General features: G+C 40.3%; 1 protein-coding gene across 3 annotated transcripts in view; it reads left to right on the top strand.

The window, feature by feature from the left end:
- The window catches only part of TMEM131L (transmembrane 131 like), a 96,240-nt gene that overhangs the window by 30,565 nt on the left and 40,968 nt on the right, over positions 1 to 24,707 (top strand). For all 3 annotated transcript variants that reach the window (XM_075198542.1, XM_075198532.1, XM_075198551.1), the window contains exons 4-10: positions 7,097 to 7,159; positions 9,586 to 9,709; positions 14,542 to 14,658; positions 15,377 to 15,487; positions 18,415 to 18,492; positions 18,587 to 18,737; positions 18,861 to 18,916. In XM_075198542.1, coding sequence (XP_075054643.1) covers positions 7,097 to 7,159; positions 9,586 to 9,709; positions 14,542 to 14,658; positions 15,377 to 15,487; positions 18,415 to 18,492; positions 18,587 to 18,737; positions 18,861 to 18,916 — 700 coding nt within the window. The remainder of the gene's footprint in view (positions 1 to 7,096; positions 7,160 to 9,585; positions 9,710 to 14,541; positions 14,659 to 15,376; positions 15,488 to 18,414; positions 18,493 to 18,586; positions 18,738 to 18,860; positions 18,917 to 24,707) is intronic.

Genomic DNA, 24,707 nt, shown 5'->3' with positions numbered 1-24,707 from the left:
TAGAAGGCCACAGCATCCACTGCGTTGCTAAGGACTTTTTTGGTGACCTAGTGTCAAAGGTAATTTCTTGGGAAAGGACTTTCACACACAACACTGTCACGCAAGTCAAGTCTGGTTAGGGGCCGTCTGCATTCTAGCAGAATACAATCTATTTTTCCTTTTTCGAGGTTCTGTTGAATGTTGTGTAACGTGCATCATGCATTAAATTTGCAGATTTTAGCAGGAGTACCTGTTGCACTTTACTCAAGTAATGCGTTTTTAATTGGGTCTATTAAAATGAATGTAGTCATTGTTGCTGAAACAAAATTATGTTTTAGAATTGCTGATTCATATATTGCCAATTCTATAATATAGCAAATGTTCTTTTGCAAATATAAAATGTATGTTTGTTATAATGCTGCTCTGTTAGTATGTTTTGTTTTGAAAATCATAAAAAAGATATTCTGAATAACCTTTTATAATGCTAATGTAATCTGTACATTAAGAGGAGTAATTTTACTCTAGAGGAAAAAAAAACGGTAGCGTGACAACTGGTTGGTTATCTACATTTTAATGAAGTGTTTAGCTGGGTACACACCTATACAATCTTACTTTAGAAGCAATGTCTGTAACGATTTCAACAATGATTGAAAGTCCCGACAAACATGCTGATTCATGTATTGAAACCGACACGATTTACCTTCAGATCTGTAATCTTCATCTCCTAACCATCTGCTGAAAAGATTGTGACTCTGTACACACTCTACAGATATCTGCCTACACTTCTGGTTGTGAGTATGTACACACTTTCACATTTGCCCGACACCGTTCCATTATTGATTGTGCTTTTCAGGAAGTTTGGAAAGCCGAATCAACAGATGCATTGTGTTTTGGGTACAATTGAACATGATCATGGGAGCGTACACACTCCTGCAATATCTGAACAAACGGTCGTGAATCGTGCGATCTGCACGATAATTGCATAGATGTGTACCCAGCTATTCTCTTATCTCCTTTCCAGTAGAGTCCTTCTCATCGTGCCAGTATTACAACTACGACACATGTGTAGAGTTGCCAGCTGGTGAAGGAAAAGGTGTCTGCATGGGGCATAATCCAGTTACAATAATACCCTGATCCTGGTTTAAAATAAATGTTATGTCTACAAACATGCTTTATGCACTAATACACCATAGCGCACAGCGCAAAACTGGTGTCTGTGGGAAAACTTGAATAAAAATTTAGTGTGTCGGGCATGCCAGAAGGGATCCACTGTGGGTTAGGCCATTTAGTCAAAGCCTGGCTAAGAGATTTTGCAAGCCTTGCATGTGCGTTCTGTGTACATAATACAAAATAGATCTCATCTGTTGTGCAATATTGTAACTAAAATGAGAATGAGTCTATGGAATTCCTGGAGTGCCAAATGAGCTATATAAAGCAGGGGACATCCTTTGTTATAATCTTTCTGTATCATTCTGAACACTGGAAGCTGCAGTTCTAATTTCCTTTTAAAAGCAATGTGAAAACATGCAGACTCAAATCTGACGTATTGAGTTATTGATCCCTAAAGAAAATATAAACCGTATGGCACGCAGCCTGAGCTTTTCATTGTGATGTTTTGATCTTTTTAAAATGTCTTATTTCCTGCCCTTTTGTGTTGAGTGCTGAAAATAGAAAATTATATTTTTATTGGGAAACATCCACTCAAATGTGTGGTTTTAACCACTTCATTTGCTAAATGTTGCATGGTTTAGGAATGCGATTCTGGTGTCGGTGTCCCCAAACTTGCTGCTTACATTGCGATGTTTCCTGGGACTCTGTTGTATTCTTTTCTGGAATCTATTGTATATCTTGAACATAAAACACAGGCTTTGTCTGACAGAATGAGATTCATTTAGATTTTGTGTAAAAAAGAAAGTATAAATATAGTACTGTGTAAATATGTTTTGTGCTGTAAAAATTAATGTTGTTGAATGACTGTTTATATATGGTAGTAGTGAAGCAATATATGCACTTGAGTACATGAAACTGCTGCCTATGTTCAGTTTCTGGCATTCCCATATTACAGCATGGGAACTTGTAGAGCGAATGTGACAGCCTGTATCCTATACATTCATCAGATCTCTACTTTAATAAAGATAAAATGTTTTGTGTACTATTATACCTATCCTTGCAATTTTGTTTACATCTGTATAACACAATATACAGTACAACTTGTTCCTTACACACCATTTGTTCTCATGTGGCTGCTAGTTTTAGACCAGCAAATACCATCCCTGCAATTAGTATACACTCACTGGTCTAATCTATGAACATGCAAAGAACTTCAAAGTGCTAATTGCACAGTAATGGTATTTTATTAACCGGGCGACAGACTGTCTGACAGAATCTTTGGTTTAAGTTCATAATGGCGGGAATATAAGAGATCTCTTTTCTGTTTTTAAGAAGCCATGTTTTATTTATTATATTCTGTTGCTCTTGTGTGTATTTTTAATTATTTCAGTCCAGTGCTGCCAATATGTCTATGGAAGCTCTGTTACATGCAGCAATGTGTCCCTGCTTGCTTTTTGTACCTGAAAATCTCCTGTTTGAGTGTTAGAACTGTGTGTAAGTGGAGTATTTCTGCCTCTAAGTAATGCTTACAACAGGAACTTCATTCAGGTGTGCAGCACTATCAAAACTGGTTGCAACCTCTGTGGTTTACTTCGGTGTCCCAAATAATAATTACATATTTTAGTTGTGATGTGATTATTACCACTAACTGCTTTGGGGTATTTGAGGTGTGAAAAATCTGGCCACATTAAGAATTAAGCGACAGGATAGCTTATGTGGCTACTCGCATGGGTGGGAAAACTAGACTGATCCCACCGTTTGGTGCTCTGCTCAAGCAGTGGGCAGCATGGTGGCTTAGTGGCTAGCACTTCTGCCTTACAGCACTGGGATAATGAGCTCAATTCCAGACCATGGCCTTATCTGTGAGGAGTTGTATGTACTCCCCGTGTTTGCGTGGGTTTCCTCCGGGTACTCCGGTTTCCTCCCACACTCCAAAAAACATAATAGGTTCATCTCTTACCTCTCTGTCTGTATGTATTACCCAGTATTGTTTTATCAATGTGTGTTCCCAATTGTAAAGCGCTACGGAATTTGCTGGCGCTATATAAATAAATGTTGATAAGTGACTGCTATTAAATTGACCCTAGTCTCTGTGTGTGTGTTAGGAAATTAAGACTGTAAGCCTCAATGGGGGCAGGAACTGATGTGAGCGAGTTCTCTGTACAGCGCTGCAGAATTAGTGGTGCTATATAAATAAATGGTGGTGATGATGGGAGGCCAGTTAGTGTAGCCATAAGACTACCACAGACACAGGCTTTAGTGGTTGTTGTTCTGACCCCTTTTACAAGTATGTTTGAGAATAATCTTTTAAAATTTGCAAGTTTTCGGTCCAAACGCGCATGGAACTCAGACTGGTTTATTAACTTTGTTGGTGACAACACAAGTGTATGACCAGCATTAGACCTGTGAATGTGTGCTTTGTAATGGTGCACTACATGTTTCATAAATTTGGAAGGATGTTCTATACGTAAGTCACTTTTTTATAAAATCTACCAAATAGATATAATTACAGATTAAAGGAGTATTATAGAACCAGGTATGAAAATCGCCATTGTTGTCTTATGATATGGCATCAGTAGTCAAACTAATCTATGTCCATTGTCTGTTCAGTAACTTCCACATGAAAGAGCCACATCAACTAATTGATCACCTTTTTCCGTCAGATTATCTTCCTTTCCCTACATGCATGCACGCAGTTCTGTTACTCCTTTTCTATAATTACAGAAGATTTATTGAAATCCTTTATCACCTATTATTTAGTGTAATTTATTTTCTTTGGTTTTACCTTAATCCACAGTAGAACAAACCTGTGCATTAGGACACAAGTGTGTGTCTGCAGAATTTGTGTTTGGTGTCCCCCTGATTGTCAGATATACACAACTATACTATAAAGCTGCCTTTCTTGAGGTCCCAGAAGAGTGAGTCACTCACACTTGAAAGTCCAGCTGAAATAAGCCTAAGCCAATGCAAAATACCTTCTCAAGTGGTTTCATTCCATGTCCGAGCAGTCTGGTGCTGCATGTTACTGTGTGTAAGCTGAGGCTGGGAGACGTGTATTACAAGCAGTTTCATCACTGGGCTCTGTAAGCTGAACTCACTGACAATTGAAGAGAATGTCTCATATTATACCGTTCTCCAGTTGCTGAGATTTCTTTACCAGGGACTTCATGTGGGTGGATACAGACAATTGCTTGTAGCAGTCTGACGGCAGTGAGCTTTATGTCTGAGCTGAAGTGCTGTAAATTAGTAGAAGCCACAGGTTTGATATACAAGTTGATATTGACACGGCGCAATTTAGCTCTTGCAAAAATTTGCCCCAGTATCGCATACTTCATATTGCAATGTCACTTGCTTATTTTTGTGCCAACTTGATCATTTTGTGGGAATTGTATAGGTCCGATATCTGTGAGATGTTAAGATCACAGCTTCTGTCTGGTGTAAAAGTTTGTGTCTTGTGATGGGAGGACTTTGATGGATCAGAGTATACTCCTAGTTAAGTTCTGTGTTGCACCCACATGCAAAAATGGGGTTTTGCTTTGCGTGACACAATATTTGAGAAAGCTGTGGTTGTGGGTTTGTTTCTCACCGAAGCAACGCCACAAACATTGAGCCTTGCTTTCCTCCCACACTCCAAAAACATAATGGTAGGTTAATTGGCTTGTGAAGAAATGGACAAGTGTGTGTGAGAGGGCTGGGGGGGGAATGGGTCTGTAAGCTTCTAAGAGGAAAGGTCAGATGTGAATGATTACATATTCTCTGTACAGTGCTGCATAACATGGTGGCAGTATATAAATGAATGAAAACTAATTTGATGTGGGCAAGCTGCAAATATGCACAAAATACCCATGTAGAACATTTCAGAACATAAGTGACATTCATAGAGGATTGTAGACCTTGTGGTTTTGAGTGTATGAACTGTTTTCTTTATTTAACCTAGCTCTCATACTGGGCTTGATATGTTAGCGGGAGTGGCTCATGGACACTGTGTATTCAATTCAGCGAAGAACGAAAACATTTGGATTTTGCTTTGAACTAGTTGTAGGACAGTTTCTTTAAAAATCCATGGTCTCATAGAGACCAATTGCTTTTAATATCCATATGCCCCTCCTCCTATGAAACGTAAATTTTTGAAAACAGATGACCCGCTGGTTAAGAACAACCATATAAGGTACATTTGTGATAGATCTGTGATCAGCTAATCACAGCATGATCTCTAGGAATTTATAGGCTGAAACAGTTTGACATCTATGGTTATTTGTAACATTCTCCTCTGAGGGGCAGATGCAAGTTGGCGCGAGGTGACGTGATGTGTCTGGGATTGTTCTGGAGACACTGTGTCAAAGTTGTTACTAAAATGTCCGCTCATTTTCTCTTGCGTTCCATAAATATATGAGGGAAAATGAGCTGAGATTTCTGTACTGTATTAGCTGGCAATGTGCACAGCCGGTCATTGTGGCGATGTCCGGCAGCACCTCACTGCCTAGTGAATCTGCCCCCAGTCAGTCAATTCTAGCTACAAGCAACAACAATAGGACACATTATGATGATTGATATGCAATGTGTCTGAAATTCTATGTTTCTTTTTAAATATCTGTAAAGTGCTAAAATATGTTAAAAAATAAATGAAAATAATCATGTTGGGGTCGAGTTCTAGCATACTTTAATTCTAATGGTTGGTTTAGTCAAGTCAGTGACTTAGATGTGGGATAGAATTCAGTTACTAACATGGAAATGTTATTGCACAATGAGCAGCTTCTAAATTAATCAGGGATTTTCTGACCTTTTTAAAGAAAGATTAGACATTTATAGTGTATCCTGAATGGCAACATATCTAAAATTATATATATATTTTTTTGTATGTTAAGTTCTATACATGTTATGATTAATTAGCCGGTAGGGAAATCAATTATTAGCAACAGTATCTGCGACTAATCCTGACCACACATGGACCAGTCCTGATGATCACCCTATTTAGCTTATCTTCTCTGGAGCCTGTAATAGATTTCAAATGTATGACACACACACTCTGATGTTTGGGGACTTCTACAAGATGCATAATATAATGTACAATGTAGAATATACATTATGAACATAGAACCACCTGAAGTCAAGTGGGCATTAATTTTAACATAAATGCTATCAGGCGTCACTGTATTAAATGCAGTGGTCGCACTTCTTTTTTGGAGTATCTAACCAAAGAGGAGTATTGAATCATATCACAAGTGCAGCCCCCAGACCTTTGAATGGACCACACGTTAATCTTTGTATTGAAAAATAAAATGCCCCAAAATTACTCTACACCCCCATATCTCTCATCCTAAAATGCCCCCACTTGCTCCAAAATTGTTCAAAGATCACCCACTTGCCGCTAAAAGCTCTAATATGCCACTCAGACCTCCCACTTCCCTTGTCATTCAGATTGGAGCCCTCAAAGGAAGGAGGAAGACCATGTGGTGCAGACTGCACTCCCTCCTCCTCTGATTAGATGCGCTGTGTAGAGAACCTGTGATGTAAAATCCGGCTGCTCCTATCACGTTCAGTCAGATTCTCTGCTTTATATCATAAAGACCAGTAATGTTGAAGAGGAATGGTTTAATGCTTTAACATTTCCTAGATGTCTGCAGATATTCCTAGGCATTTTTCTACTGTTATGTGTTTATATTAATGCCTCATATGACACCAAAGACTGAATTTAAGAGTTTTTAAATTCTGTGCAAAGGAAAATGGGACAACAGAAAAGATCCAATTGCTGCCTATTTCTATATAGTTACATGTTTTGGATATTCCTAACAAAACAGCATTGGTCATTTAAGTAAAAGCTGTTCTTAAAAAAATTAACTGGGCCAGGTGTTTAAGGTATCTGCCAGGTCTGACGTCTTGCGCTTGTCTATTGTTAGTAAACTCGCTCACTTTTGTCTGAAAAATCGCCATAGGTCTAAAGTACTCTATAAAATGTGACATTTATTTAATTTTTTTCTTGTAAACGTGATTTGTTCTTTTCTTTTAGCATTGCGAGGCCTAGTGGGAGGGCCTTACATCTGCAGCCTTCTGTTCTGGATTTCGGACCCCAGTAAGTATGAGTTGGGGACACTATATTTCTAATGTATGTCTTTAATACGTGGCATATGCTGTAAATGTGTACCGACTTACAGCATACTGACAGACATAAACAGTTGATAGAGAGGACCCTGCTTATGAGAACCAGCAATTTGAATAAGGCGAGAGGTTTGTCTTACAATGTTTCTTTTGCTTTCCCACCATTCCACTCTCCCACACGCTGAGAAATATACCACTTTGGGAGGATGAGCAGAGACTGTACACCAAATGGTGTGGTTCCCAGTCTATAGACCTCTCCAAACTGGTACACTGGCGGGATAGTTAATTAAAGAGGTTTGTCCTAATGTTGAAAACCCCTTTTATATGTAGTTTAGGTTCTTCTAATGAATTTAGTAGATTAGGCAGTGTTTGCTGAGTGATGGGTCAATTACACGTGGGCATAAGAAGACGTTGGAAATAAACCTAGCTAGTCTGTGAGCCTTTGCCCATTTAAAATTGGGAATATTCTGGAAACCTCCTAAGGATAGATGTTGGTTTTATCTCTTTATGTTTGAGCTGCTTATGTTTATGTTGCGGCAACTTACATCTTCCAAATATTGCCACAGTACAGACTATTGAGGGGAAAGAAAAAAGGGTGGAGAAAGAAGCACTCTATGGAGGATGGTTTGGGTGGGAGGGACTTTTAGTTGAGTTGGGGATAAAGAAGAATGTGGTAGAGGAAGCCAAGATGTTGCCTCTTCAAGATGAGCCTGGTAGGGGAATTGAATGGAATAAATACAATGGAAATAACATAGTCCATGTTGTGTCTTCAACATAGAATGGATTTTGTTTAGTAGGACATGTACTCACATGTCTAAGGGGTTATATATATATTTTTTTATCGTCCTTGGGCTTCTGAATGGCCACCATCTTGCAGTCTGCCTGGTGATATCTTGCATATGTCCCGCGCTATGGTTGAATGTACTAAATCTTGGAAATCTCGGAGTGCAGTGAGTGCATGTATGGTAACTTCACATTTGAAAGTTCTCTCATAAACACACTTTGATATATAAATGTAAGTATGGATGTATAGAAAGCTTTATAGTTCATGTATTAAAGAAGAAAAATTAAGTCTTTGCTGTGTTGGCAATTCTCTGGGGACAATGGGCTTTCAACACCTTGAATCTCCTTTAAATAATAGCCTGGACAATGAAATCTGGCAGCTTTGAAGTGTATTAATAGGAGCATTTTATCTGCCCTCAGCAAGGGACATCCCAGTTTTGCTAGCTCTCATCCACCAGACAATGAAAAATTCCTGTGACAGGACTGCAGCTTGCGAAGTAGGCCTCTAACATTCCAGTTTTGGAACTAGTAATGTGCAAGTTTTTTTTCTCTCTCCTTTAAATAAAGTGCATGTGGTGTATAAATTTATGATCATTTCTTCATCCATCGGTGTCACATGACCTTTTGAGTGCTCTCCTGGAGTTAGTGAAAGCATTTACAATTTAATATGGTGTTTAAGATGAAATAAATGTTTGCGTTTTATACATATTTGTAAATGCTATTAATAGCTTTTTAATGTTACGCTCACTGACTGTATCTTGACTGTTCTCAAGAATATAAAAGGATTTACATTAAAACTGAACTAAATAAAAAACTTGGGGAAACCTGGATGAACGTCCAGAAGCGTTTCCCACAATCAAGCGCTTTCTCAAACCTTTCTGAGCACAAAATAGAAACTGGTTTTGCACATAAACAAGCTGAGGCATATGAAAGCAGTTCTGTGAGAGCAAGTTTAGAACATACCCCCAGGGGCTCACATACCCTAGGTTGTGAAATGTAAATAGTCTAGAAGTATTTTGGTGATTTCCGTGCCACAGCTTGGTGGAGAAATTCTCAAAAGTTAGATCACAAAACTCATAAATTTTTTTTCTTCCTTATTTGAACTGTCTTTGAGATTCACTTAAATGAGTTATCTTGGGAAATACATTATTAGAACAGATGCCCATTTTATTGCTAAACATTGTTAATGCATGATCGTATTAGCGTTGTGCTCTGTTTAAATATTCAATTTCACACCTACATATTTTGCTGGTCTACAATTTCTATACTTTTTCCGCATTTTTTTCATTCCAAGATCACGCAGTCTCTTTTAATGACACGTTTTACATATTAAAGCATGCAACCTGTTGTCATATTGCGTAGATTCAGCGTCACTGATCATACATACTACTTATTATAAATTAGTATCCCTTTGGAGTACTAGTGCTCAGAATTAAATGGTAGATGGCATTCGTGTGGGATTGGAACCGTGCGTTAATTTATGGTCTTTAGATTTCAAATAATTTATTGTGTCAAAGAATCTATCTGTATATTCAAACTAACAAATGATTACTCCAAACGTTTTAATGTTATTTTAATGTAAAAGCAACTGATGGATTTAATTCCCTTCTGTTTCAGGTCAGTGGGGCTTCCCAAAGCCCAATCGTTCTGTGCTTTCAACCCTAGTAGGGACACAGATATTGAAGTGAATTCAGTGTTTACAAATGGTAGACATTTCCATGTGTCTCCCGTACATAACAGGGTGAGTGTTGATGTGCTTTTGGAAACTATGTACTGGATAAGAGCCAAAATGTTTAGCTTTTCTTGGCACATTTGTTCTATGTAACAGCTTCCAGCATGCAGTACCACATTTCTCTTTTAAAGAGTGCGTTGTTTTCTTTTAGTTGTGTAACCAGAGTAGCTCAGGCTTTTTGGATAATTGTATAATAAAGATATTTTGGTGATTGTTATCAGTGTTTCTATTCCTCTTGCAACTTCTTCAGTGCTATACGATCTTAATGCTTCCAGCATGTTGAAGGGACGCTGCTGTGTGTTCTGAAAACAATATGATGTGTCTGAAGGAGGTTTTGCTCTCGAGCTGTAATAGCACAGGCAAGGTACACAGGTTAAGGATAGAAGCTGTAAAGTATATTGGACTCATAGAAGTACATAGAAAAACATTACACATGCATGAATGGGTGTTACCAGCAGAAAGAAATTGTCATTTATGATCACTGTCTGACACATATTTTTATGCGCAGGCTATTACTGCACAGGGGTGCTTCACGTTTCTGATAGTTGTAATGTATATGGCACACGCATATAGACAGAATGGCAGCTGTCTGAGTTCTTTGCTTGTCAGCAGCTGTTTGAAGAACATTTACATTAAATGTAATTTAAGGCTCTCTTGGTCCATTTTTTTTGTGCCAAGTAGATTTCTGCATTGTGTAATTGGATAAAGTATTAATACATCTGCTTGTCTTTAGATCTTTATCGGAACGTTGTAGCAGGAAAGAATTTAGACTTAAAGGCATTCTATCCCTAAACTTTTTTCCTTGCTAAATTGTGCAGTTTAAAGGGAATGAATATGCTCAACCTACTTATATATTATTCCTCTGTTCAGGCTGTAAGCAAGCTTGAGTACATGTCTGCTGTATCTTTGTCTGCTCATTGCCATATGTTTGGACATCTGGACCATAGCCATACACGCATCATACTCCGCTTCCAGGGATGTCATACCTGTTGTTGCCACTAGGGCACGCTCCTAATCTATTGTATTGTGAGGAGAGATTAGCGCATATAAAGATTGACAGGAGGGCTCTGAGAGGAGATATAGGGTGTATTGTAAATGATTACTGATATTTATATGCCAGCCTGCTGCCTGATAGTACAGTTTACTAACGGGCGATGCCTGGACATCTTGAAATTGTCTATGTTTAGAGAACTTGTTGTGTACCTGCTTTCTTTATGGGATTTCTAATTGCTTGTTTTTACTCGGTTACAATCAGAGTGGAGCAGTCATATAAAAGATTGTCTCTGTATTAACAGTGATGTTTTATAGTGGGCCAGAGAGAGAAACTGAAGGTGACAACATTTTAAATGGAGTGTAACTGACTATAGAATTCTAAATTCTCAACATGATGGTGGTACAGAAAAAAAGGGGGAAAGGAATTGAAGATGGGATGAAGACTTATAATTACCAGCACTATTGCTGCTCCTTTGTGAATTATTTCTTTTTGGAGTTTAACAGATTGAAAAAAAATAAAAATAAATTGTGAATGTGGTGAGAGCAGAGGTTTCATCTCTCCTCCAGTTGATTCATTATTGCAATAGAGGTGTGAAATTAAGCGTAAATAGTTTCACAGCAGAATAGGCTATTGAAAGAGCTCTGACATTCTGGTAATTGAATCTTTTCACGTTCCACTTTTGCTTCTTCATTTCTTGAGATGCCATTTCACACTGTATTTGTAAATTCGCGTTGTGCAGAATTTTATAGTCCATGAATAGAGCTGGGACAGTCACAGTCCATTCACACAGTGTGCTTGGGGTAGGACTTAGGGAGTTGTTAGCACAAAAAGTGTTCTTCTTGCATTTCATGGGTTGGGTTTACATTGGCAAGTTTTTCATGGATTGGCCTGGGCTCTTTGGTTTCAGTGAAGGGATGTCTTAATGCTACAGCATACAATGACATCCTAGAAAATTGTATGCTTCCAACTTTGACAACAGTTTGGGGAAGGTCCTTTCCTGTTTTGCTGGTCAGGCAAGTTCTTTCACACCAGACCCCCGAGCTTAACATATGTGCATATGTATCTCAGATTCAGAAACAATTCCCATGTTACTAGCATTCCATGTTGCTCTCTCTCGGGCCATGCCATTTATTTATATAGAGCCGCTAATTACGCATCGCTGTACAGAGAACTCGCTCACATCGGTCCCTGCCCCAGTGGGGCTTACGGTCTAAATTCCTTAACACATACAGACACACACATAGACTAGGGTAAATTTGTAAGCAGCCAATTAACCTACCAGTATGTTTTTGGAGTGTGGGAGAAAACCGGAGCACCCGGAGGAAACCCACGCAAACATGGGGAGAACATACAAACTCTTCACAGATAAGGCCATGGTCGGGAATTGAACGCATGACCTCAGTGCTGTAGGGCAGAAGTGCTTACCACTGGGCCACCATGCTGTCCAGGTTTAGCTGACCCCAAAATAGTGGATCCACAGTACAGCATTGATTATATAAAATTATCTGCGTGGAAGGATTATTGGAAAAAGTTTTCTTTCCACAACTTAATCATAAAGGTCAACATCTGAATTATGTAAAAAAAACCAACTTGTATAAGCCATACATTCTTTTTCATGTGGACTGATGAAACGAAGATCACAAGATTCATTTAGATAAATATAGGTAAAGCTTTTGAATAACAAAACGCCTTGCCAACTGTTAAGCAATGCGGTGGCTCTATTATGCTTTGGGGTTGTGTAGCACAGGAAATACGGTCTGAGTAGAAGGAAGAATGGATTCAACTAAACATCAACAAATCTAGAATTTAATGTTCCAGAGTCAGTGAAGACATTGTCAATTTGCTGGAATACAAAAACTCTTTTTAGTTCAGTCTAAAACATTATCTTAAAATTAACCATTAAGTACTTACAGGAGCTAAAGACTAAGGTCTTGAAATTACTTTCAAAGTTCCCAAAAGTGAATAATAATCAAAGTCTGTGGGGTGATCTCAAATAGGCAGTGCTTGTAAGAATACCGAAGAGTATTGTGAGCTAGAAGAGGTTACAGAGAAGAGACCAGACAGAGCCTTATCTGGCTACAAGAAATTTGGAATTTGAGTGCGAACAAATTATGTTTGACAGTGTGCCCAAACGTTTCAATTTGCCAGTTTTATTTTTATTCAATCTGTTATATTCAGCAAATGCCAGTGTCTAGCATGGCATATGAGGTCAGCTTTCCACATATTTATTCCATGTGCTAGCAGTCCATCCCTTGTTTTGTATGCTCTAATGCACAACATGTGTGTTTATAGGCATATGATAACTTGGAAGCTTGAATGAACCGTTTGATGTATGCATATTTCCAGAGTAAATCATAGCATAGCTGTCAAAATTTGTAGAATAGTATTCATATGAACACATCATGGGGTTAGAACACGGAGGAAGCTTCTTTTTTTTTTTTTTTTTTCTTCCCCTCTTGCAAAACAGTCTTAAAAATTGGAAGTGTTGTGTAGCTTAAAATAACCGAATGAAATATAACATGGAGTAGTGAAACCGAGCAGCCGGTGTTAGTAAGTGCTGGTGATGGGGTTTATTGCTTACCAGGCTCACCAGGCTCCATTCCTGTTAAAAATGAAGATCTGTTACATAGCACATTCAGGACGCTCTATTTTTCGCTGCATGCATAACATTTTGTACCACAAAACAACAACACAAAAACTGCTGCTTTGTGTTATGTTACACTCTGTTTTCTGTGCAGTTACTTTTTTCTGTTCCATTTTTCTTCTCTGTGGTGAATAAAATGATAGTTATGGAACACTGAGTACAGGAATCTTGGATCTGTCAGTTATTGCCGAGGTTACATTGGGCCCCTAACTAGGAACGATTGAATTCCATTCCTAAACCTGATCGGCAGTAAATATAATGTGATAACATTATTTCTTTGTGATGTTGTAAATGAGAAAAAATGTGGTCAGTCCCCTGTTCTTACAATTTTGTTCAATTGTCTGCAAAGCTTCCTATCCAGCAGCGGCATTTACTTGCAATGCTTAAGAAATTGCTTAATTGTTCTCACAATTTACACCACAAACTGTCAGGATATGGACATTTGCTCCCCACACTCACGTTATTAAATTCTGCTGAAATTGGTAATAGATAATGCATTTGTGTTATTATTTTGGGTAGGCCATTTACTCACTATTTTAAATAAAACAAACAAAGAAAACGCTTTCCACTGTGCAGTTCTAAGGTGTATAGCTTAGGAAACCGTCTCCATTTCCCTAGGCAACTACATGTACACAGGCAGAAGGGTCTATAGCGGAGTTTTGTTCACAAGTCTGGCGTGATATTATGGTGCAGTTAGATCTGATGGCTATAGTGTCTGATAGCCTGTGTGGCAGCACTGAGGTGCCAAGTGTGGGCCCATCATCCGGCAATTAGGCAGAAATGGTGCATTCCACAATTTTTAGATGCCATAGTCCAGGGTTTCCCAAACCCAGTCCTCAGGGCTCCCTAACAGTGCAGGTTTTCCATATCTCCTTGCTGGAGCACAGGTGTATTCATTACTGACTGACACATTGTAACAGATCCACAGGTGGTCCTAATTATGTCACATGTGATCCAGAAAACCTGCACTGTTGGGGAGCCCTGAGGACTGGGTTTGGGAAACCCTGCCATAGTCTAATAGGCAGACTCCCCTGCTGCAGGACTTGTAGGTCTGACAGTTCTGTAATATTGGCATGCGGGTCATGTTTAATACAACTACATGGTAAATTGCTCATGAAGCCCTAGCCTGAGTCATATATCAGAAGTAACTTGCCTATATGAATAGATATATATTTTGTGTGTGTTTTTTTTTTTGGTAACCAGGTAATTCCGGCTGGAGGGAAAGCTACATTCACAGTTGTTTTCCTGCCAGATGCAGAAGGAAGTTTTGAAAGCTCTTTATTTATAAATACTACTTCACATGGGATTCTGTCCTATCAGGTAAGTAGAGTGCACTGCAATTACCATCCTTAATACCAAAAGGAACCCCCATGTTTTATATATAATGTGTTTTGTTTGAGGCAGATTAAACACTTGCATGTTTCTCTCTTGTAGTATTCCCTTTTTACCATCCATTTATGAGTAAAAGTAAGATCATGAAAACCCTTTACACCCTCATTGTGTGGAGTACACAGCTTACAATGCACAGTATGTCAATAGCCAGTCGGGCTGTATATTGCATTATGCTCACTGCAGAGTAGCATTTTTCACAGAGATTTCTCTGCCTTGCGTGCATTCAAGAATCGCGTGTAAGGAAGAAGCATAATGCTATATTTAACACAGATGTACGTAGGTGATAGATGTAGATATATATTTTCATTCTGCAGGGAATACGATTGTTAAAAAGTAGCCTCTCAGTTACTGCTCTATATATAAATCATAGTGTTGGTTTAAGCACCTGGAGCCTCATCCTCCTGCACTTATTCCGTCCCTTTAGCTGAATTTCCTTTAAATAATCTGGTTTTAATATATCTTTTAGAGGAGGGTGAGTGCATCAAGAAAGGCATTCTGGGAAACAATGAAGTGAATGTCACCTGCACATATACATCACTATTGCTTCTAAAAAAAAAACAACCCAACAAAACAAAAAAAAATAAACAAATACAATCATAGCAGGGTCACAATGCGTTGTCCTTTCAGCATTCTATGTATGTTTCAGGTTTTTGGTCTGGGAACTTTTTCTGCTGCTCCTGAGGATACTAAGAACTCCCTTCACAACACAGATGTAATGTTTCCTCGGATTGCAAATATCCACCTTTCACAATCACAGGTATGCCTGTTTGTTCATGTTGTGCTTTTAGTTGATTTTAGGACTCAGTGTTTTTTAGTACTTAATGTATTAAAGGTATTTTATTAGGAAGTACCAATAATGAGGCACTTTTCTAAGAACAGGGACATAATAGCCTGTTTTCAATAACCTTTTATAGTAGACGTTATGATCTGACAACAGCAGCAAGATATTTCATGGGATATGATGGACTCCTTATCGGGATAGCTGGGAGGTAACAGCTGGGTAGAATTGGTGTGAAGCAACTGATGTACAGGAAAGTAGACCTGACATATACACACAGTTATACTCACTAAACAGATATTTGATAAGAAAATATATAAATAACTGGCATTACATGTAGTGAGAGTTTCCTTTAAGTACACATTATACTTGTCTGCATGGACTTATCCATCTTCTGAATAGGTATAGATATTCCTTGCATATCTAATGCATATGATTGCACTAGATTAATGAGCTTGTGAGCATCCCATGTATTGGCAGGAACACACTCACTACAACGCTATTAAACTTTTGGAAGTCTGCCACCTTCAAGCACATTTGCTCAAAATGATTGCACTAGATTAGTGTCACAGGACCATCAGCCCACATTATATAAAGCATAGCAGATGTATTTCTTTATTTAAACACAAAACAAGAAAAGTTTCTTAATTGTTGAATTTTAATAACTGCACATTAGAGTAAGGCTGTTATGCAGACTATATGCATTGTTGAATTTTTTTATACTTATATAGCATGACATTGGGAAATTTAGTGTATACAGTATTTCTTTTTTTGTGAGAATCATTTTTTAAATGAATACATGTTACAGCAGCCCTGAATGTTTGCTTACATTGACAAAAAAATAACCAAAAAGCAAACGCACCCACTATCCTTAAAAATAAAGACAATAAAACATTCTGGGCCTGATAAATGTCTGAACGCGACCTGCATGTAAGTTGCATGTGAAAAAAGAGCACAGAACTTGTGCATGATTAAGACCTTATTCAAATATCAGCTAATTTCAAGATGCATTAAGATTTCCTGTCATTTTGTAGAATATACTAAATAAATGATAATTAGAATTTGGTTGCTATAGGCAACACATCCATATTTTTAAACCCACAGTTTAGTGAATATACCCTTTGGTGTAAGTACACTCTGTCTATGTAAGGAAAATTCCGTGAAGGCAGACAGCAATCTGCAGGATATACATATGTGCAATGTAAGGTGACATCAGTACGCATACAAGAATTTTATATTCTAAACTAAATGAACTAATAACAGTATAATTAATATAAATATGGATTTTCTAAGATTCATTTTTTTTGTTACATGGAATACTTAAATCAAGATACTTTCTATACATACTGTACATAAAGGCATTTTTATTCTCCTAATCTTACTTGCACCCACATGTTCTGTGCTAGCTAGTGGCATGCATACGTGTGGTTTATAAAGCAGACTAAACTGTATCAGTCAGCACTTACACCTGCCCTGTAGCTGGTGCACATGATACTATTGACACTAAGCCTAGTTATGAGAAACTCAGGCCTTGAATGGGCCACATCTGCGTCAGAATGCACTTACTGTACACTGCCTACATTAGTCCAACCCCTCCCGCCCCCATTTCGTCCCCTCGTCATAAGTGTCATTTGCATTAGAACATGAATTGCATGCACTTTCGGCCATTGGCATAAGGTCCATTTCTGAGCATGTATTTCACGCAAAATACACTACGCCAGTGGACATACATCCCAACATGAATCAGGCTCTGTCTATACTTTTGTTTTTGCTTTCACCATAGCATATTAGTATCTGCTCTTTTCGGTATGTTTATTTAAGAGAGAGAAATCTTACCATATGCAGTGGCCCTAACTCTGCAGGGGCACTACTGAATGTTTGGACTCCTTTTAAGCCACATGTCCACCAGGGTAAAAGGATGGTGGATTAGCCCCTGTATAAATGTGCTGTTTTAGTGGATATATGTGACCATGCTTAAGGGATCCTGTAATTCTGAAATGAAAAAACAATACTTTAAGCTTGTTCAAGTCACAAAATCTACCACTTACTTTTAAGTGCCAAATAAGGTAGAACTGTTAAAGGAACCTATTCCCGATTAGCCAGTTAATTTGGGTTCCTCAGGAATCTGAATTCTGGGAAAATAAGCATCGTAAATTAAAAATTTGGGGTGAAAAAAAGGGACTGGAATACATGCAGCTGTATCCATGCTGATGATAAGGCTATATTTAACACACTTGTGGTTCTAGGAGTGAAACATCATCATCATCACCATTTATTTATATAGCGCCACTAATTCCGCAGCGCTGTACAGAGAACTCATTCACATCAGTCCCTGCCCCATTGGGGCTTACAGTCTAAATTCCCTGACACACAGACTAGGGTCAATTTTGTTAGCAGCCAATTAACCTACCAGTAAGTTTTTGGAGTGTGGGAGGAAACCGGAGCACTCGGAGGAAACCCACGCAAACACGGGGAGAACATATAAACTCCACACAGATAAGGCCATGGTCGGGAATTGAACTCATGACCCCAGTGCTGTACGGCAGAAGTACTAACCACTGAGCCACCGTGCTGGACATGTTATGTGAGACATTGGGATTTTGGTTTTAGTTAAGAACTTAGTCTGAGAAGTTGCACCTTTTAGGTACATTTTATGTACTGCACTGTATTCATGTTTGTTCTCGGCACGCTGTACAGTTTGCTAGTCATGTATGTTCCCTCTGGAATCCAGGGTGTTTCTTTTAGAATATGCAGCAGGCATGTGTTTCATTGATGTATTCGTTTCACATCGCTGTGGTGAAGTATTCTGTGCGGTGTCATCTAGTGAGTTCATTCTGTTTTATCACCTGCCTATTAAGTTACTCAGTAGACTGCTGATTACAATGTTTTGCCTGTTCTTTCTGCAGGCAGAAGCCATAAACTCCAGTGTGTGGCAGGTTCATCTGAAATGCAGCGTTTCTTTCAAGCTGCAGCAACAGTGCAGGGTAAGTTCCATCTGCTTGGGAGAGGGTAACATTCTGTAGTGTCCAGGCTACGCTGGTCTTCTAACATATGGTCTTTCACTCCCATTACTTACAGAGCTGCTTCCTGTCTGGGAACTCGCTGCTGTTGCAGGTCTACTTTGCTGTCAGGCTGGACGGTGGCCAACATGACCTGGAGACACTCAGGAAATACATACTGGAGAATATTTTTATGATCTTTGTAACAACTGAGCGAAAAGTAGACATGGGTAAGGCAAAGTGATTATTGTATGGATCATCTGTGAACGGGGTGACAGACCCAGTACAGTTTAGGAAGCAAGATGGTCATCTGATATATGTGCATTTACATTGTTTCCCCTTCTTTTGCACAGATGATTCAATGGTTATATACGTATTGAATTCTGGGAATGGCCTGGTTCACATGCAGGTAACTGCTTTCTGTTGTGTTATGGTTCTTGCTGTTTTTTTAGTTTGTGAGTATTAGTAGGTCATTTATATAAGCCATCTTATATTATACATAGCACAGACTACCTGTACAAATATGTTTGCACAAGTTTCAGTAGGTCATTCAAATAGAAGTCATTGGAGAGCTCGCAGTGATCTGGAGGGGAGACTTTTTCCCCTTCACACAGCAGATTTCCTGTCTGTTATATATTTGATTAACACTGCAGCCAGCCTCTCTCTCTCCTTTTTAGGAAATGGCTGATAACAGAAATATAGCTTACAGTGTACTCCTTAGCATGTTCAAATAGTGTCGCAAGTTCTGTTAAGTTATGGGAACTTTTGCAGATCTGGGAAACTTTATTAGTAGCTCTCTTTATCATGTAACTTGTGTCCTAAGGGGATGTCTCCACCCAAAACAATATTGTGTTTGATATTGGGGAAGCTGCAAAAATGTACTTTCCTCCAATCCATTTCCCTAGAATGGGTCAGACCAGGGGCTAGATTTGCTAAGCTGCGGGTTTGAAAAAGTGGGGATGTTGCCTATAGCAACCAATCAGATTCTAGCTTTCATTTATTTAGTACCTTGTACAAAATGACAGCTAGAATCTGATTGGTTGCTATAGGCAACATCTCCACTCTAGCTCCAGGTCATTCTCCTAGCAGTGTTAACTTCTCATCATTCATCCCATCTGGATGAATAACCATTATAGCCATTACATATGATCAGCGGAGCAGAGGTACATTAGTTTCTCATTTTTGAGTGGATTTATCCTTTATGTTTAGTGGCCCCTTTATATATAAGGGTGTAAATAGGTTACAAATAGCCGACAAAATAGTGTAAGTATGTATCTTATGGAGGAGAATGAACAGATTGTCTGTCTGTTCTGCTGCATTTGTAAGAAAAAAAAATGATCAGTTCTTAAAATGTCACCTGTAACTATTCTGTGAATTGATTTACAACTGTTTCCTGCTTTCAGTTTAATATTCTGTCATTTGCTTGTTCCTAAAGAACAGTCATGAAAGAACTGTGATATTTTACAGCTTCTAAAATGTAGTTTAAATTGTGTGAATTATATTGTTCATAAAAAGTGTCAAATGTCACACCATGCATTTTCATCTACATATGGTATACTGAACCTGCTGCTGCGGGTACAGAGACAGCAAGTTACATTCTTGGGAATATGATTTCAAAAGATGGAGTTGGCCACACTTCTTTTTTCTTTCCTATAACATTGCTGAAGGTCCACCCACAGAGGCACTGCTGAATTCAAAAGAAAACCTGCATTTGTAGAACCCCCTCCTATTATCACTGTAATTATTAGTGTAGTACACCCACAGCTCCACTGTGTTCTTGTTTTCTATTAACCATTTTTTAAACCTTTACTACGTTTTGGCATCATTGTAGGATGTCCAATAGGTTTAAATGAGTCAAATTCCCGTAAATGATCAAGCAGCATTTCTAAAACGCTGTCACAACTGATTGCCATAAGGGCACCATACGGGTATAGTAACGCTAGGTACAATCATTTACAGTGTTAGATATTTTTACATGCAGTTTACAAACTGTAAAAAGTTGTTTACAACACATGAATATGAGGCCTGGCAGTGCGGGTTGTAGAGATTTTTTTATTGTTTTTTAAAAAAATGATTAACTGCGTTTTGTTCAGGAGTCAGTGTTGCAATGTAATGCTTCCTAATAGGCAGTGCAGGGTTAGCACTTTTATGTGGGTGGCTGCATTTGCATATATGTCTAGAGCAATTAAAACTTAGTAATGGGAATAATCAGCCATTGTCCTCAGCCATTTCTAGTGAACTGTGTGTAGAAGGGAAGACGCGCATATAGGGCTGTCGTAGGGTTTTGTTGTTTAAGGTTTTTGTCTTCGTAGTTTGGGGCACCGTGCCTAAAATATACTAAATTGCATTAGTAAATGACTCCTGGCTTTCAGCACATTGTTCTTAGCCGTCTTTATTCAATTGTTTAGCAGTGCTCTCCACAGTGACTATAGACGGAAAGTCTCAGATCATGTCTATGTGATGGAAGCCCTTCCGAGATTTATTTAGTTTTATCCTTCTGGTATTGAAGCTGTCTGGATAACGGGTGTTTGTATCCGTCATCACATAACTGTAGGCACTACGAGCGAAATCTGCATCAGCTGATGCAAAGACATTAAACTGATAACATTTTGTAAAGGTGTGGACAGAAGACCAGGTGGCTGCCCTGCAAAGCTGGTCTGCAGAAGCTCCATTCCTTGCTGCCCACGAAGCCCCTACCGATCTGGTGGAATGGGCTGTAAGTCTCTCCGGCACAGGACGGCTAGCCTTTATATAAGCTTGCCTGATGGTAGACGTAATCCATCTAGCGATGGATTGTTTTGAGGCTGGCCAGCCTCTCTTATTAGCGTCATAAAGGACAAACAGAGAGTCAGTCCGTCTAATCTGGGAAGTTCTTTTAACATAAATGCGGAGAGCCCTAACCACATCTAACTTTTCCATCGATTGCTGATGCGCATGAGAAGTGGATGAGAAAACCGGAACTACTATTTCCTGGTTTAGATGAAAAGCCGAAACTACCTTTGGAACAAAGGAAGGAAGGGTTCTTAACACCGCTCTTTCCTCGTGGAAAACCAAAAAATAAGGTTCCTGACAGGACAGGGCTCCTAATTCAGAAACTCTACGAGCAGAAGCGATAGCCAAAAGAAAGAGGACCTTCCAGGTCAACCACTTTAAATCTGCCCTGCTCAATGGCGCGAAGGGAGGCCCCTTGAGCATGTCCAGAACCAAGTTGAGATCCCATGGAGCCGTAGGAGGGACATAAGGAGGCTGAATATGCAGAACTCCCTGGAAAAAAGTCCTAATATCTGGCAAATCAGCGAATTTTTTATGAAAAAATACTGAAAGAGCTGAAACCTGAACCTTTAGGGAGCCTAATCTAAGGCCTGCTTCTAGGCCATCCTGATGGAAAGCTAACAAGCGAGGGAGACGAAAGGAGGACGAGTGGCATGTCCTATTTTCGCACCAGCTAATGTAGGCCTTCCAAATCCGGTGATAGATGCGAGATGAAGCTGGTTTCCTAGCTCGCATCATTGTTTGTATTACACTGGAAGAAAAACCTCTAGCCCTCCAGAGGCTGGCTTCAACAGCCATGCCATTAAATTGAGCTGAGGTAAATTCTGGTGATGGAATGGACCTTGAAGAAGAAGGTCGTCTCGATACGGAAGGCGGAATCCCGGACCTTCCGCCATAGATATTATTTCTGCGAACCACACGCCGTGGCCAGAAGGGAGCTACTAGAATTACTGGCAGAGAGCCCTGCCGTACTCGTCTGAGGACGCGAGGAAGCATGGGGATCGGAGGAAACAGGTATCCCATCCTGAATTCCCATGACGTCCACTGCCACCGCTACAGGATCTCTTACCCTTGCGCAGAACCTGTGAACCTTCCTGTTGTGTCTGGAGGCCATGAGGTCTATGTCTGGAAGACCCCACTTGTGGACCAGAGATTGGAAGACTTCCGGGTGTAGTGACCACTCCCCCGGCATCATTTGGTTTCGACTTAGATAGTCCGCCTCCCAGTTTTCTATTCCTGGAATGAAAACTGCTGATATTGCCGGAACATATAGCTCTGCCCAAACCAATATTTGGGCTGCGATATCCATCGCTGCTGCGCTCCTGGTTCCTCCTTGTCTGTTGACATATGCCACGGCCGTGGCATTGTCGGACTGGATTCTGACCGGGTGGCCCTGAAGAAGGGACTGTGCTCCCCGGAGAGCCAAAAGAATGGCCTTCAATTCCAATACATTTATTGGGAGAGCAGACTCCTGAACCGACCACCGTCCCTGGAGCCGGAGGTGCAGGATTATCGCCCCCCAACCTTTCAAGCTGGCATCTGTCGTGGCTATAATCCACGACCATGGTGCGAAAGATCTGCCCACATTCAAGTGATCCTGGCACAGCCACCACTGAAGAGATATTCTCGCCCTTTGAGATGGAGAGATCTTTTGAAGTTCCAGGTGTAGGTGTGATCCTGACCACTTCGACAATAGGTCCCACTGGAAACATCGAGAATGGGCTCGACCGAAGGGAATGGTCTCGAAGGAGGCCACCATCTTTCCGAGTAGCCTCATGCACAAGTGCATTGAGGGTTTGGGGGAAGACAGAACCTGAGTAGTTACCTTTTGAATAGAGGTGACCTTCTCTACTGGGAGAAATATCCTTTGCTTGCTGGTGTCCATAATGAGTCCCAGGAACACCATGCGCTGACACGGAACCAACTGGGATTTCCTTGAATTTATCAGCCATCCATGGCCCCTTAGGACTGCCTGGGTGAGGGATAGGTGATAGCCTAAGCAACTCTCTGTGGAAGCCTTGATGAGTAGGTCGTCCAAATAAGGAACGACCTGAACACCCTGCAGGTGAAGACATGCTGCCATTACCGACATAATCTTTGTGAAAACCCTTGGCGCTGTTGAGAGGCCAAAGGGGAGGTCCCGAAACTGATAATGACCTGATCCCACCGAAAATCTGAGAAGGGATTGATGGTGGATCCAAATGGGAATGTGGAGATATGCGTCCTTTATATCTATGGACGCTATGAACTGATCTTTCTCTAGGCCATTTATTACAGACCATAGAGATTCCATCCGAAATTTGTCCGCCCTTAAGTGAACGTTGAGGCCCTTTAGGTTGAGGATGGGACGAAAGGAGCCGTCCGGCTTCGAGACTAGGAACAGGTTGGAATAAAAACCTCTTCCCTTCTGGCAATCTGGAACCCTGCAGATGACCTTCTGAACCAGAAGAGAAGCTACACAATCCTGTATAGCCTGTCTTCTTAATGGATCTCGGGGAATGGGAGTCTGGAAGTAACGGCGTGGAGCCGGTCCCAGAAGGTCTATTTTGTACCCTTCTGAAATAATCCCCCGAATCCAAGGGTCTTGGGAAGACGCTGCCCACTGTTCGTAAAACAGAGACAGACGTCCCCCCACTGGCGCCCCCTGCAATACAGGGTGGTCGTCAGGACGCAGGCTTCTCCTGGGTCTTAGGGGCCTGGCGCTTAGATGCAAACGAGGACCTCCCCCTGGTAGTGGAGCCTCGGGAATAGGATTGCCTGCCTCTAAAGGACTGTCCCCTATGGGAAGAGGCCCCACGAAAGGGCTGACGAAAAGAGCTGCCCCTCGGGGCGCGGCTCCTGTTAGCATATACTGGCAAGGAAGTGCTTTTGCCCCCCGTTGCCTGAGAAATAAGGGTATCTAATTCCGGGCCGAACAAACCTGCTGCCGAAAAAGGAATCGTTTCAACGGACCTTTTTGATTCCGCATCACCTTCCCAGGATTTCAGCCAAAGCGTCCTCCTAGCTGAAATGGAGGCCGCCTGAATGGAAGAGAAAACCGCTGCCGAGTTCTGGGCCGCCTCACAAAGATACCCCGAAGCCTCCTTTAAGTGCAAGGCTAGGGGAAGGAATTCAGAGTCCTGTAAGGCCTCTGCCAGCTGGTCTGCCCATGCCTCCATGGCTCTAGCCACCCAGGCTGAGGTAAATGTGGGTCTGAAGGCGGAACCCGCAGCCGCAAATATGGATTTGAGCTGGGATTCAACCTTGCGGTCATTGGCGTCCGGAAGGGACGCTGAACCAGGGCCTGGAAGTAAAGTATGTTTTGCCAAGCGAGCAATAGGGATATCCACCTTGGGAATACTTTCCCAGCGAACCACTTCTTCTTCCTGTAAGGGATACAGGGAAGAGAACCTCTTGGGAATAGAAAATCTTTTATCGGGTTGTTTCCA

Source organism: Mixophyes fleayi, chromosome 1, assembly GCF_038048845.1.
Source record: "Mixophyes fleayi isolate aMixFle1 chromosome 1, aMixFle1.hap1, whole genome shotgun sequence".
NCBI classification, from domain to species: Eukaryota; Metazoa; Chordata; class Amphibia; order Anura; family Limnodynastidae; genus Mixophyes; species Mixophyes fleayi.
The sequence above is the reverse complement of the archived record's forward strand: the minus strand, read 5'-3'. Positions and strand labels throughout refer to the sequence as shown.